Below are 16305 nucleotides of genomic sequence, written 5' to 3'. Positions count from 1 at the left end.
CCATGATCCATACAGCCACCATGATCCATACAGCCACAACGATCCATACAGCCACCATGATCCATGCAGCCACCATAAAACATGCAGCCACCATGATCCTTATAGCCACCATGATCCATAGAGCCACCATGATCCATACAGCCACCATGATCCATACAGCCACCATGAAACATGCAGCCACCATGATCCTTATAGCCACCATGATCCATAGAGCCACCATGATCCATACAGCCACCATGATCCTTACAGCCACCATGATCCATACAGCCACCATGATCCATACAGCCACCATGATCCATACAGCCACCATGATCCATACAGCCACCATGAAACATGCAGCCACCATGAAACATGCAGCCACCATGATCCTTATAGCCACCATGATCCATACAGCCAACATGATCCATGCAGCCTCCATGATCCATACAGCCTCCATGATCCATACAGCCACCATGATCCATACATTCTCCATGATCCATACAGCCTCCATGATCCATACAGCCACCATGATCCATACAGCCACCATGATCCATACTGCCACCATGAAACATGCAGCCACCATGATCCATACAGCCTCCATGATCCATACAGCCTCCATGATCCTTACAGCCACCATGATCCATACTGCCACCATGAAACATGCAGCCACCATGATCCTTATAGCCACCATGATCCATACAGCCACCATGATCCATGCAGCCACCATGATCCATGCAGCCTCCATGATCCATACAGCCTCCATGATCCATACATTCTCCATGATCCATACATTCTCCATGATCCATACAGCCACCATGAAACATGCAGCCTCCATGATCCATACAGCCTCCATGATCCATACATTCTCCATGATCCATACAGCCACCATGAAACATGCAGCCACCATGAAACATGCAGCCACCATGATCCATACAGCCACCATGATCCATACAGCCACCATGATCCATACAGCCACAACGATCCATACAGCCACCATGATCCATACAGCCACCATGATCTATACAGCCACCATGATCCATACAGCCACCATGATCCATAGAGCCACCATGATCCATACAGCCACCATGATCCTTATAGCCACCATGATCCATAGAGCCACCATGATCCATACAGCCACCATGATCCATACAGCCACCATGATCCATACAGCCACCATGAAACATGCAGCCACCATGATCCTTATAGCCACCATGATCCATAGAGCCACCATGATCCTTACAGCCACCATGATCCATACAGCCACCATGATCCATACAGCCACCATGATCCATACAGCCACCATGAAACATGCAGCCACCATGAAACATGCAGCCACCATGATCCTTATAGCCACCATGATCCATACAGCCACCATGATCCATGCAGCCTCCATGATCCATACAGCCTCCATGATCCATACAGCCTCCATGATCCATACAGCCACCATGATCCATACATTCTCCATGATCCATACAGCCTCCATGATCCATACAGCCACCATGATCCATACAGCCACCATGATCCATACTGCCACCATGAAACATGCAGCCACCATGATCCATACAGCCTCCATGATCCATACGGCCACCATGATCCATACGGCCACCATGATCCATACAGCCACCATGATCCATACGGCCACCATGATCCATACAGCCACCATGATCCATACAGCCATGATCCATACAGCCACATGGGCTCAGGAGGAGCTGGAAGAACCATTTCCACTCAACACAGTCCAGGGCCGCATCCAGAAATGTGAGCTGAAGCTGCCCCACACCAAGAGGAAGCCATATATCAGCTCTGTGCAGGAACACGGCCCAGTTCTCTGGAGACCAGCTCAGCTCAGATGGACAGAAAGACAGTGGACACGTGTTCTGTGGGCAGATGAGTCCACATTTCAGCTGCTGCTGGGAAAAACTGACGAGAAAGAGCATCCAGGCTGTTCTCAGAGAAAGGTTTAAAGCCAGCGTCTGTCATGGTGTGGGGGGGCATCAGGGTCCATGGCAGGGAGGGCTTCATCTGTGTGAAGGTGCCACTGATGCAGAGCTGGATGTTGGAGTTTTGGAGAGACAGATGCTGCCATCCAGGTGGTGTCTTTTCAACCCACTGAAACGTGGGCTTCAGCAGCAATGGACCCAGATTCCTCTGAAAAACTCAGTTCCCAAAGCGTTAAAAAGGGTCGTTAAAGGAAGCTGATGGAACAGGATGGGAACAGGACACTGGAACAGCTTTCACTGAGTGTTGCTGCTTCAGATTCTACGTTTGGTTCCGTTTCCTGAACACAAAGAACTCTGAAAAGGATTCCTTTGTTCTTTGTAGGAGGGAAAATCTTTTTTTTGCACAAAATTAAACCAAAACCATTAACTGATGATCAACCTGCATTTATTTCAGTTCTACAGTAAAAAAAAAAAACTAGGGCCGGGCGAGTTAACTATTTAAAGCAATACTATGTAACATTTCTACCTTAAAATAACAGCTTGAAAAAAATTGTGCGGCTAGAATGAGTTTTAATATTACGATTGGCCTGTCTCCTATGCCCTTCGGGGGTCTGAGTTGGAAAAACTGCGCTATGTAACTTTGCTGGACCGGCCCGGGAGCTGAGCGGAAGTACTTCGACTTGCTTTCTGGCACACCTACCGCAAAAACAAATAGACCCCTCTCACGCTCCCAGGTACATTTGATTACTCTTACCTTCTGGGTCGACATAGCTTGCACCTTCTGACTCCTCGCCGGTTCGTCAACAAACGTGACACGTGAAAGTGAAAGGGTGTTGTATTTACGACTGTGTAACCGTACATTACCTCCAAGCCCGTGGGGGGAGCTCCATAGTGGACTTTTTGAGAAGTTACATTGTATCGCTTTAATTATTTAACGCCGATAAATGTTTTAACGCGCATTAACGCAGGTTTCACTTTATTATTTTTTTATTTTTTAAAAAAAAACAAACATTTAAAAACATTTTTGGGGGCTTTTGTGCCTTTAATGGATAGGAAAGTTCAGAGAGACAAGAAGCAGGGGCCAGAGAGAGGTGGAACAACATGCAGCACAGGGCTGTCTGATGCGGGACTGGAACCGGGGCCAACTGCAGCGAGGACTATAGCCTCTGTACATAGGGCGCCTGCTCAACCCACTACGCCACGGACCACCCCTGTTTTATTATTTATTTTATTTTGTAAAAGTCTGTTTCTCACAGGCTTTTATTTAGTAAAAGTCTGTTTCTCACAGGCTTTTATTTTGTAAAAGTCTGTTGCTGTCTGCTGCAAAACTGGAAAAGAGAGTAATCAGTGGATCCACCAAACATGGAGAAGGGTACGGATTTTTTACTCGGCCATTTTCATTTTAAAGTTCTTCCAGACGGCGGAGTCGACAGAACCAAAGTCATCTGTAAACACTGCCAAGTTGAATTGTCTTCTCAGCGTAGTAGTTCCAGTCTAAAATATCACTTAAAGGCAAAACACACAACTGATAGCAGCAAGTCATTCAAGGAAGCTGACAGTGGAGCGAGGCTTCTACATAAAAACTACATAAAAATGCTGATGTTAAAAGTGTGTTTGCACAACAAATGTTATGGCACTTTCATTCATATGGCAGCACATTTAAAATAAAACTAAATGCTAAAAGCTATACACTACTTTTGGATTCATTTTTTGGATTCTGCGTACAAATGAGACGCTTTTGTGCCAGTCCTCTTTCAGCCCGGACTCACAGACACAGAAACAAACATTAGAAGCAGGAGAAGCTCTGAATGGAGCCCAGAGGTCAGCTCGATGCGGCGCTCTAATCCCGCCAGAAATTTACCAAATCAAATGTGAAAACATGTAAAGAAACACGCAGTTTTCATCATATTGGAAAATACGGTCTCATCCGCGGGGGATTTGGTGACCGACCGCCCGCCCACGTGTGATCCGCGGCCGTGCGGCGTGCACATCACACGATGCACCTCTGGGCTCGTTTTCCTCAGCTCACGAGCCGTTAATGCCCCGAACAGAGAGTGAGACGCCTCCGTAATGTCGGCACACAAAAGCCCCGCCGAGGACGATAATTATCATCAGATCATTGTAATTATGATTGGAGAAAAACACATTTCAATGAATTTCCCTCCATAAAGCCGCTGAAAGCCAGAAGCACTCCGTCTCTGCGGATTAAAGTGTGATGAGCATCATTTGGGCCGGTTTAAACATAAAAGAAGCCTCCAGCGCGGCAGCATCATCTGTAATTACGCTCAATGATGACTCGGACAGAAAAGAAGGTCATCGGGATGATCTTGGTGTTGCTGACAGACTTGGATCAGAACCGACTCCTGAGACATAAATCACCCAAAACTTTATCAGCTGTGGTGAGCAACACGATGGACGAGGAGCCGAACAGAAACTTGTGTCTCTGACCGCCTCTAATTCAGCTTCTCAAGCAACAAAGGGTCCAGCTGGGTTAATATAATGAGCCACATTAGCATCATGCTAACAAGTATAATATTAATCATGTGTCATTATCTTGGCGTAGCAGTTAAATTGTTCACATTGTGCCATTTTTGCCCACTCGATGGGCTTGTGCTGCAGCTGCACAGGTACTTTATCGCCACCTACTGGTGCAGCAGGTGCATTGAAACCCAACAATGAAGAACAATGAATTACAGCATCAGAATCACACGTTCATTCGACACATTCACTGAATACTCAGGGTTTACGCCGGTTTAACACTTTGTTTTGTCACCGGTTTGTAGGTCCGTGCGACTGAAAGCTGAGAAACGCAGCAGGAAACCAAACTGAAGTATTTAAAAAACCAGGAGGACTTTATAAAAACCTACCAGAGTGACGGTGAGACTGAGAACTCGTCCTTTGCAGTCCACAAACAGAACGCTGTCTTCATACCAAGGGTCCAAGTGCAGGTAGTTGTACATGCCGAAAGCACGCATGTGCTCCAGAGTGTACTGAGTGTCCTTCAGCTTAACCTCCTCCACAGCTGCAGCGGATCACAAGAGAGAACAGGCTCATACGGTCATATCCATGTGGAACTTTAGTTTATTGTGTTTGACTCGGTCCAACTCAAAGTGTCATCAACTCTCTCTGAGGCCATGTTCTTCTATAAGAAAAATAACGCATCAGTGCTTCCATCCTGACAATTTCATGTCCAAAACAATTCAAAGTGCTTCACATGAAATAAAAGCATTGCAGCAGGGAGTGGAAGAAGCATTAGAAATACATAAAAGAATATAAAGAGAAGCAAATAAAATAGTTCAAATGAATTTAAAAACAATCAACAGTCCAGATAAGTTCAAAGATATCGTGCAGATTTCATGCATAGACACATGAGAAAAGAAATGTTTTTAACCTGGATTTAAAAATGTTTAGTCTGGACTCTGGACTGGACCAGCTGACCTGAGTCCTTGGATCTAAGAGCTCTGCTGGCTTTATAGTCTCTGAACAGATCACAGATGGATTTTCCAGCTTTCTTCATTTTTTAAAGCCATTGCTTCATGTTTTCAGGGTCGGCAGTTCGCACTTTGGGTGTTTTCAGGCGGCCTGTAACATCGTGGAGAAGTTTAAAGGGATAGTTTGCCTCTTTTGACATGAAGCTGTATGACATCCCATATTATTAACATCATTTATGAACATTTTCTTACCCCCTGCTGCGTCCTGTGAGCAGAGTTCCAGCCTCGTTTTGGTGTTGATGAAGGTAGTCCAGCTAGTTGTCTGGGGTTTAAAAAATAAAAGTGTTTTGGTTCTCAAAACAATGTGTTAAAAAGAGTAATACATTTGCATCACAAAATCGTTCTCCAGGAAAAAGTCAGACCTCACCATCGTTTGGCCCTATTCTCTCTCCCTTCTTATCACTGCCTGCTGCCGCCTGCCGCGCCTGTTACGGTGTTTGCTGCTCGGTCTGCTCGGTCTACACAGCAGGCAGTGATACAAAGGGAGAGAAAATAGGGCCAAGCGATGGTAAGGTCTGACTTTTTCCTGGAGAACGATTTTGTGATGTAAATGTATTACTCTTCAAATCTGAAGCTTGAGTTTCAAAACTTAATCACATTTTAACTACTGATTTTATCTATTGTTCTTATTTCTTTCTTTTTTGTTTAAAATATAAATCGTGCTTTTTATTTCTACTGTTTTAATGTATCTGTAAAGCACTTTGAATCGCCTTGTTGTTGAATTGTGCCGTACAAATAAACTTGCCTTGCCTTTTGAACACATATTGTTTTGAGAAGCAAAACGCTTTATTTTTTAAACCCCAGCCAACTAGCCGGACTACCTTCATCAACACCAAAACGAGGCTGGAACTCTGCTCACAGGACGCAGCAGGGGGTAAGAACATGTTCATAAATGATATTGCTAATATGGGATGTCATACAGCTTCATGTCAAAAGAGGCGAACTATCCCTTTAAGGACACCAGATATTTCACATTAAAAGAAGAACCTGTTGCAGTGACTCTGACTGTTTCATAAACTGAAGATTGGGACCAGTTTTTGGTAATAAATCTAGTAACCCGTCGTATATGCGTGTTTCTGTTTGTTACAGAGAGGCACAACAACAACACTGATGTGCTTTGGAAAGTGGAGTTACCCCTCTTTTTCTTTTTGGAGGATTTCTGCCTTTATGTTGTAAAACTCAGGAGCAAAATGTTCAGTTTTTGTTGTCGTGTTTTGTGCTCGTGTTTGGTGAAAAGTGTCTGTTTGTTGTTTTGTTTCATCTTTTATATTTTCTGTTTGTATTTTGCTGCTCGGGTTCATTTGTTATCATGTGTTTAAGTACATGTCTGCCATGTTTTGGTCTCTGTGTGGAGGAGGCAAAGGCTATTCCCCCAACTGTAATCATAAAAAGGTTTGCTATGCATGTCAGACACATTCATTTTTCATCAACAGTACTTTCAGTGTTAGTCAGACAACCTAAACTGGATTTAAATGAAATCCTGATAAAGTTACTGAACAGCAGTCAGAGCTGCTTCAGTTTTACTGTGCATTAAAATCTTTTTTTTAACATTAGCAAACCTGTAAAATGTCAGTCACAAATTAACGTGTTACTCCTGTTTACTAGTTATTTTAGAGCTTTCAGTCTGGCATCACTGCTCGGCTAGCATCCCTGCTAACAGTTAGTGTCTCACCAGCATCCAGCTCAATGTTGTACGTCGGTATGGCGTCCAAAGACAACCTGTAACTCTCAAAGTTGGGGTCCAGAAGCTCTCTGTGGACCTTCAGAGAGTAGTTAGACGAAGCCATTTGTCTGGGATAAAACTGCCTTATCCTGGGTTGACGGTACGCTGTGCAGCGGGAGGAGGAAGGCGAGAAACGGCAGCTGGACACACGTTTCTCAGTTTTGTTTCACAACGGAGCCATTTTTAGAGCGGACCGCGCAAGGCCTCATGGGAAATTGAGTCATTTTCTCAACAGATATTGTTAAACTTACATTTACGGCTGTTTTTATTTAGTTTAAAATAAAATAAAGTCCAGTTTCTTATTCCGTTGAGGACATTAATATCCGTAGGTCTGAATTTGGGTTTTTCGGTTGAAAAAAAAAAAGACCCGTTAAGAGGGCGGAACAGTTAAGCTTTTGATCTTCTCCACCGGTGCCGCTGCGTTAACGGACCGGCTGATCCCTCTCCGACAAAGATAACACAAGAGTCGCAGGATTTAACGACATTTCTTTAATTTTACTTTGACGCTGTTGCTTTTTTAAACGTCTCCGAGCTGAACCATGAACAAAGATTACCAACTGAGGGCCTCGATCAACCAGAAGCTGATAGAAATGGGGGAGCGGGAGCGGTAAGCAGTGAATATTATGGCTGTTCATTCAGAAGCCTGCTCCGTTTTCCAAGGTTTTCAGATCACACAGAGTGAGTGGCTGGCCCAAAGAGAGTGAATGTTGTGTGTAAATGAGAGATGTTTTTTATTTTTCATTTATTATATTCATGCAAAAAGTGGAACAACTTGTATTGTGTATTAAATTAAATGATAGTTATTTATATGTGAAAATGTATGGTGAAATGGTCATATGCTCATGTACCTTTTTAGAATCAGTTTTGTTACACCAACCTGCCCAGGGACTACAGGTGGAAATTAGCATTTCCTGCTATAACCTGGTACAAAGCATCTTTCCTCATGTTTCCTCAATGTTTATTGTACACTGTCCCTGTTCAAATAAAAACATACCATACATTCACATCCTGTCCTCCTAAACTGTGCGACCCGAAGGTTGAAGGAGCTGCTCAGGGCCAAGCTGGTGGAGTGTGGCTGGAAGGATCAGCTGAAGGCACAGTGCAAAGGTGAGCGCGTGTAGGTGATGATGTGATGATGTGAAAGCCATGCCACTAAAACTGTGGACTCCTGTGTCCAGATGTGATCAGAGAAAAGGGCCTGGAGCACGTCACGGTGGAGGATCTGGTCACAGAAGTCACGCCGAAAGGCAGAGGTGAGGCTGGGAGTGACTTTAAGTGGCTTAATGCGACACATCTGCCTCAGTCTGAGCAGTTTAACTCCACAAGCTCTGATCCTAAATCCGAACCAAATAAGCTGCTTTTCAACTTTTTACAGACACCAAATGGGAATGTGTATGAATTAAATGAAATCCTGCATGGTTCCAGATTTTTAAAGCCAAACAGTGACGTTAAAGTGATAATAATAATAATAATAATAATAATAATAAAAGAAGAAGAAGAGTGCACAATGATGATAACAAACCTTTTTAAGCTAAATTAATTAAGCAAAGGATAATAAAATACCAATAATTACAGACTAAAGCACCAAGGCTGTTTACAGCCATGATTTCTGGTGCAAACCAAAACCTGGAGGCCAGAGGAAACCACGAGTCTGTTTCCAGCTGTTTCCAACATCTCCCGTGACCTCACGATGACGTCACGTCTGGCAGATAAACAGGCGGTCTGTCACAGTCAGCAAACAGCCCGGCAGTAACGTTCACTTCTGCAAAATCCTGATTTTTAATCAGATTCACCTGAATCGCATTAGAGGGATATTTTTCTGAGTTGGGTTGCTAACAAGCTAAGTTAATCTAACAACTGATTACAGAGGAGCACATTTTATGTGCAGAAGAAAACATAAAAAAAGCACAGAACATCTGGGCTTTAAAGGGATAATTCGCCTCTTTCGACATGAAACTGTATGACATCCCATATCAGCAAAATAATAATTTATGAACATTTTCTTACCCCCTGCTGCGTCCTGTGAGCAGAGTTCCAGCCTCGTTTTGTTGTTGATGAAGGTAGTCCAGCTAGTTGGCTGGGGTTTAAGAAATAAAGCGTTCAAAAGAGTAATACATTTACATCACAAAATCGTTCTCCAGGAAAAAGTCAGACCTCACAATCTCTTGGCCCTATTTTCTCTCCCTTCGTATCACTGCCTGCTGCCGCGCCTGTTACGGTGTTTCCTGCTAGGAAGCAGGGGACTGCTCGGTCTGCGCTTCGGTCTGCACAGCAGGCAGTGATACGAATCTGTATTCATTTAGAGTATACTAAGTATTTATTAGATCTATAGTATCGATCTTGTATACTTTGCATACAAGAGTATTTTACAAATAAAATACTGAAATAACACTCTAAACATCTCAGAGTGCCGGGCAGCTGCTGGTTGTCAGTGTTTGAGGCTTCACTCGACCTTTTCTAACTGAGAACAAGCCGGGTTTCGGTGAAAGTTATGAAACCTCCTGTGGTGCCCACATGTTTGTCTGCTCGTTATTATCGCGTTAACTCTTTAATTATTTACCCCCGATAAATATTTTATCGCGCATTAGCGCAGGCTTTTATTTTGTAAAAGTCTGTTGTTCACAGGCTTTTATTTTGTAAAAGTCTTTTGCTGTCTGCTGGGGAACCGGAAAATAGAATAGAATAGAATAGAATAGAACTACTTTATTCATCCCAGCTGGGAAATTGTTTTGCAGTAGCAGCGTACAGACAGTAAAAATAAAAATAAGAATAAGAATAGAAATAAAATAAAATAAAAATATATGTACATCAAAGAAAGTAATCGGCGGATCCACCAAACATGGAGAAGTGTACGGAACTTTTACTCTGCCATTTTCATTTTAAAGTTCTTCCAGACGGCGGAGTCGACAGAACCAAAGTCATCTGTAAACTCTGCCAAGTTGAATTGTCTTCTCAGCGTAGTAGTTCCAGTCTAAAATATCACTTAAAGGCAAAACACACAACTGATAGCAGCAAGTCATTCAAGGAAACAGACAGTGGAGCGAGGCTTCTACATAAAAACTACAGAAAGATGCTGATGTTAAAAGTGTGTTTGCACAACAAATGTTATGGCACTTTCATTCATATGGCAGCACATTTAAAATAAAACTAAATGCTAAAAGCTGTTCACTACTTTTGGATTCTGCGTACAAATGCGATTAATCGTGATTAATCAGGGAAATCATGTGATTAATTAGATTAAACATGTTAATCGTTGCCCAGCCCTAGTTTTTATTCTTTGGCTTTTAACACATGTTGAGACTTTTGCTCTTACTTCTGTTATCGTGTTTTATTGTTTCCGTCTTTTCCATATTTTACATGTTTATTGATTTTCTTCTGTACAGCTACTGTTGTTTTAAAGTGCTTTATAAATAAAGTTTCTCCCTCCCGTGCAGCGCTCGTGCCCGACAGCGTGAAGAAGGAGCTCCTCCAGAGGATCCGGGCCTTTCTGGCTCAGCACGCCGCCCTGTGAAGGAGACGTTTTCCTTTTTATTCCCCGCCGTCCCAATCCAAACTGTTTGTTCTCTTTGTGAGCGATGAGGAAGTGTTAACTTTATTTTGTATGCTGTGTTTTCATATTGATTTTAGTTTTGTTATGCTCCAGTTTTGAAGAAAATAAAGTTGGGCCTATTTTGGTGACTTGTTGTGGCTGCCTTCTGTCTGTCTGACCGGCTGATGAGTGATTTGTTCCAGAAATACGCCGGTATGACAGAAATGTCTTTGTCTCCCCGTCACTGATGCGACTCTGGGTACTCACGGTGTCGCATGTCACTGCAGAAAGTCTCACGTCTTCCTTCGCCGAACCTGCCGGACAACATGTCTGCCTTTGTTCCTTTTTTCTCTGTTTTTAGACCTCACGGAAAGACTTTTCTCTGTCTTAAATGACACAGTGACAGGGGGTTATTTGTGCTTTAAGACTTTAATTGTGTTTGTGGGCTGCGTGATGAATGCAGCACTCTAGGTTCTCATCTGTGGCTGCCTGATTATCCCAGCTCACTGGAAAATATCTAAATCTTACCAAGTATATTTGTCTCATTTCTAGTTCAAATATCTCATTACACGTAATATCAGACACAACTGCCTAACAAGTACCATTTCAGCCAGATATAGGGACTTGTTTGAAGACAATACATCTGGAATATCTTGTTAAGTGAAAAAGTCTTGAAAACAAATTGTTTTGAGTCACATATCATATGAAACAAGCTTTTTTTTTACATTTGAAGAGATTTTTAAGCTAATTTCAAGATCACTTTTATCTCAAAAGTCCTAAATATCACATCTTATTTCAAGAAATCTTTACAAGCCGATTTTCACTAGTTCCATTGGCAGATTTTTTTGCTTATTTCAAGCAAAAACGTCTTGTATTTGTTGTTTTTCTTACTTATTTTTGGAGGTGCATTTTTTTGTAACTAGTGAAAATCAGCTTGTCAAGATTTCTTGAAAAAAGATGTGATATTTAGGACTTTTGAGTTAAAAGTGATCTTGAAATTAGCTTAAAAACCTCTTTAAATGTCAAAAAAAGCTTGTTTCATATGAAATCCGACTCAAAACAATTTGTTTTCAAGACTTTTTCACTTAACAAGATATTCCAGATGTATTGTATTAAAACAAGTCCCTATATCTGGCTGAAATGGTACTTGTTAGACAGTTGTGTCTTATATTAAGAGTAATGAGATACTCAATGAGACAAATATACTTGGTAAGATTTAGATTTTTTCCAGTGCATGGAAGAATCACCACGTAACACCCTCATCCGAGGCAGACAGAGCTCATTAAGTGTAAGTTTTAATGCGTTTGTGCCTCAAACGCACAGTTCTGCAGGGTTAATCGTGTAAAGGAGCAGGATGTCTGCACATATAAACCCAGAAACAAGCACCATGTCGACCTTTATGAGTACCGGTTAGACGTCACTCAGCTTTTAAAAGAGTTCTGGATCTTTTTTTGGATAAAAGATGCTGATGTTGTCAATAAATGAACGTCTTCCTCTTTTCTGCGCGACTGTGGGAGGGAAGAAATGGGCCTCCGGTTTAGAAGAGCCCTTCAGGTTCCTGTAATAGTTTTCTTTCATCAGCATGACATCATCATTGACCAACTCTGTGTTGATGCCACTCGTGTTCGCTTTAATGTGCTGAGTTTTCACCTTTCTGAGCTACAGAATACCTCCAAAGTGGCCATTCGGTGTTATTTTAGTTTGAACAATGTTAAAAGAAGAGAAATTTATTTGTAGATTTTTAATGTTTTTACTTTAGAAAAATTAGAAACATAAAAAAAAATTGTTGGTTGCGGGTGAAAATCCCAGCAGATCAGCTGTTTCTGACACACTCAGACCACCAACAACCATTAAAGGTAGGGTAGGAGATCCTGGATTTTGAGTCCAGCGAAGCTGCATTTTGAAAATACACAGGTAAAAAGTCCCAACCCTTTTCTTCACTTTCCCCCCGAAGGCACGCCTCTAGAGTACATGAACGCGCACGAGCACGAAGGTGCACGAGCGCTGTTCTGACAGCAAGCATCGATCGTTGCCGTATTTAGTATTTAGTATTTAGTTTATGCTAACTATACGTTTAATAATGCTAGGTGCTAGCCAAGCTGGCTCTAGTTTAGCTTCCTGCCAAGCTTCTGGACGTTCACGGAGCAGGGTACGCGCACAGGGAGAAGGAGGGGGAGGGAGGAGCAGATTGCAGTTTGATAGACGGCATTCCTAGATTGTACGTTCTAGAGGCCACTAAAACTTTTCATATTTGTGTCAAAACTTTTAATTAATTGGTTGTAATGGGGGTGTGAAGAGTATTTCAAGCAATATGTAAAAAAATGTTCCAGAAAAAGATCCCCTACCCCACCTTTAATTCCCCGTTCTGATGCTCGGGTTGAACTTGAACCACCTACAGGCCTAAATGCGTTTGGCTGCAGCTGATTGGCTGATTGGCAGATCAGCTGTTTGTGTTAACAGGTAATGGAACAGGTTTTCCTGATAAAGTGGCTGAATGTCTGCTTTCCAATATTAAAACTTAGTTTGTCTACTTCTTGTTACCATTTCTTTTTCAATAATTACTGTATGGTTTCATAATTCAGAGTGTATCTCTATTATAATTTTAATATCGTGACTTTTTTATTCCTCCAACAGAAGACAGTATAAATCATTTCCTGTGGGATTAATACAGCAGATATCTGACTCTGAATCTGAGAGGATCCTCCTATCAGTCAGAGACGGTAACGGAGAATCTCAGCGTTTTTCCACGTCAGTGCTGCTATCAGCGGTGTGCAGGGCTGAATTATTCTCACTCTGATTGGATAATAAATGTGTTTACGGCCTCTGTTTCCTCATTCTTTGGTCTGTGCTGGTGTTTAATTGGAATATTTATTATGGGCCCCTGAGTGCCTCACAGGTGGTTTTGTCTCCTGTTTAATTGAGTCCTGAAGAAAAGTCGTGATGTTCTCCGTTTGATCCAGAATAAAGAGCTGAGCGGAAAGTCCAGAGTATCGTCGTGATTTGATGAATCCTTTTCATGACTGAGCAGAGTGTGAATGCATTGGACTCTCAGGATGACATTTAGACCCGATCAGTCCTTCAGCCTGACCCATCCGTCCACAGCAGGTGATTTCTAACCATTCAAAAGGCCCCGAACACCCCAGCTGGAGGGTTAGATCCCAGGAAAGCCTTTCACACAGAGGTGTAGCGTCAAGAGAGGGAAGTAGGATTGTTCCACAGAAAGTGGTTTGCTCTTCACTATGTTAACTTTTAATGAATGTTATAATCATATTAAAGCCTATTTGTCATCATTTAGTTTTGTTTCAGCCTCGGTAACATGTCTCGAGTGTTTGTGAGTCCTGATTTCCAGTCCGCCACCTCAGCCCCAGCTGATTATTTGTAAGGACGAAAGAATAAAAGGGCACTTTAGACATGTTTTATATGTTATACAAATGGCACATTATATAGCCTTAAAACAGACTAAGTGGACAGACTCAGGTTAGTTTGATGTTAGGATCAGCCTCCATGAGAACTGTGTGGATTTCAACGTTGGACTGTGAAGAACATTTTGCCAACCAGGAGGGCACTTTGGCGAGTTTTGACTCCAGAGAGAGCACTTTAGCACGCTTTTTGGGTCCCGAGGGAGCACTTTAGCACGCTTTTTGGCTCAGCGAGGGCACTTTAGCACGCTTTTTGGGTGCCGAGGGAGCACTTTAGCATGCTTTTTGGCTCAGAGAGAGCACTTTAGCACACTTTTTGGCTCAGAGAGGACACTTTAGCGAGTTTTGGTGCACTTTAGCACACTTTTTGGCTCCCAAGAGGGCACTTTAGCACACGTTTTGGGTCAGAGAGGGAACTTTAGCACGCTTTTTGGCTCAGAGAGAGCACTTTAGCACGCTTTTTGGCTCAGGGAGGACACTTTAGCACACTTTTTGGCTCAGAGAGGACACTTTATCACACTTTTTGGCTCCCAAGAGGGCACTTTCGCACGCTTTTTGGCTCAGAGAGGACACTTTAGCATGCTTTTTGGCTCAGAGAGGACACTTTAGCACACTTTTTAGGCTCAGAGAGGACATTTTATCACACTTTTTGGCTCCCAAGAGGGCACTTTAGCACACTTTTTGGCTCAGAGAGTGCACTTCATCACGCTTTTTGGCTCAGCGAGGGCACTTTAGCACACTTTTTGGCTCAGAGAGGACACTTTAGCACGCTTTTTGGCTCAGAGAGGACACTTTAGCATGCTTTTTGGCTCAGAGAGGACACTTTAGCACACTTTTTAGGCTCAGAGAGGACATTTTATCACACTTTTTGGCTCCCAAGAGGGCACTTTAGCACACTTTTTGGCTCAGAGAGGACACTTTAGCAAGTTTTGGTGCACTTTAGCATACTTTTTGGCTCAGAGAGGACACTTTAGCGAGTTTTGGTGCACTTTAGCACACTTTTTGGCGCCCAAGAGGGCACTTTAGCACACGTTTTGGCTCAGAGAGGGAACTTTAACACGCTTTTTGGCTCAGAGAGAGCACTTTAGCACGCTTTTTGGCTCAGGGAGGACACTTTAGCACACTTTTTGGCTCAGAGAGGACACTTTAGCACACTTTTTAGGCTCAGATAGGAAATTTTATCACACTTTTTGGCTCCCAAGAGGGCACTTTAGCACACTTTTTGGCTCAGAGAGGACACTTTAGCAAGTTTTGGTGCACTTTAGCATACTTTTTGGCTCAGAGAGGACACTTTAGCGAGTTTTGGTGCACTTTAGCACACTTTTTGGCTCCCAAGAGGGCACTTTAGCACGCTTTTTGGCTCAGAGAGGACACCTTAGCACACTTTTTGGCTCAGAGAGAGCACTTTAGCGAATTTTGACTCGAGGGAAGAGCCCCCCCCCCCCCCCCCCCCCTCCCCCCCCCCCCCCCCCCCCCCCCCCCCCCTCTGCGCACGTCACTGGGTCTTAGTCTGGCTTATTCCTGTTAAATATTGCTGCACATTCACTTCAAACAAAAGAGGACAGATGTGTGAATCATCCCAGGATATGTGTGATGTCATATCATCTCCACCAATCAGCCACAACCTTAAGTCCTCACACCACCAAATTAAACTCTGAATGGTCACCTGGGACAATGTTTTAATGCATTCCAACAGAACATGATGCCTTAAAAGTCCCCAGAGTGCAGAAGATTACACGTTTAACGCTGAAAACCCACTTTGCAGATGTGTTGAAATGAAAAAGTCAGACAGATAAACATGTTCCACTGTGAGATGTTCAGTTTCACTTCTTTCTCTCGTCTTCCATCAACGTCTGACTGAGTTTCTCGTCATGAAGCTGTTACTCATGCCCCTCAGCTGTGACACAGGGCCCCTTCCCGGCAGCGTTTTTATTTCGGGAGATTTCAGCAGATGTGAACCTGCAGACTTCCCTGGGTGCTTTGATCTCAGCCCCGCCCAGTTCCAGGTGAGAGGCGGAACCCAGAGGATGCTATAAAGGTCCAGAGCACCTCTGAGTCCAGGCAGAACCTTTCTCTGATACTTTAAACAGGTCAGCGGCTTATAGGTGCAGACAACAGGTAAGTTTTGTCCGTTTTAAATTCACATTTGTGCATATCTGTAAGAGTTTAGTTAATTACGCATAAAAACAGTGAATATTCACCTATTCTGGGATATTTCCTTCAA

General features: G+C 43.0%; 3 protein-coding genes across 3 annotated transcripts in view; 2 read left to right on the top strand and 1 right to left on the bottom strand.

Annotated features, from left to right (window-relative positions):
- nudcd1 (NudC domain containing 1) overlaps positions 1-7291 on the bottom strand; it is a 462800-nt gene extending 455509 nt beyond the window's left edge. Inside the window, exons 1-2 of the mRNA XM_075449601.1 lie at positions 7083-7291; positions 4787-4941 (exon numbers count right to left, since the gene is read on the bottom strand). Of these exons, the coding sequence (XP_075305716.1) occupies positions 4787-4941; positions 7083-7197 (270 nt within the window). The 5' untranslated portion in view covers positions 7198-7291. The remainder of the gene's footprint in view (positions 1-4786; positions 4942-7082) is intronic.
- A 262-nt stretch (positions 7292-7553) lies between these two features.
- Positions 7554-10811, top strand: LOC142367610 (transcription and mRNA export factor ENY2). Its single transcript, XM_075449614.1, has 4 exons — positions 7554-7740; positions 8170-8240; positions 8312-8386; positions 10568-10811. The coding sequence occupies exons 1-4, from the start codon at positions 7673-7675 to the stop codon at positions 10642-10644; spliced, it is 291 nt and encodes a 96-aa protein (XP_075305729.1). The 5' UTR covers positions 7554-7672; the 3' UTR covers positions 10645-10811.
- A 5344-nt stretch (positions 10812-16155) lies between these two features.
- The window catches only part of pkhd1l1.1 (PKHD1 like 1, tandem duplicate 1), an 82468-nt gene continuing 82318 nt past the window's right edge, over positions 16156-16305 (top strand). The window contains exon 1 of the mRNA XM_075449038.1: positions 16156-16199. The gene's annotated coding sequence lies outside the window, so the exon portion shown is untranslated. The remainder of the gene's footprint in view (positions 16200-16305) is intronic.

This window comes from Odontesthes bonariensis, chromosome 18 (genome assembly GCF_027942865.1).
Source record: "Odontesthes bonariensis isolate fOdoBon6 chromosome 18, fOdoBon6.hap1, whole genome shotgun sequence".
NCBI lineage: Eukaryota > Metazoa > Chordata > Actinopteri > Atheriniformes > Atherinopsidae > Odontesthes > Odontesthes bonariensis.
Note: the sequence above shows the minus strand (reverse complement) of the source record. Positions and strands in the feature narration are given on the sequence as shown.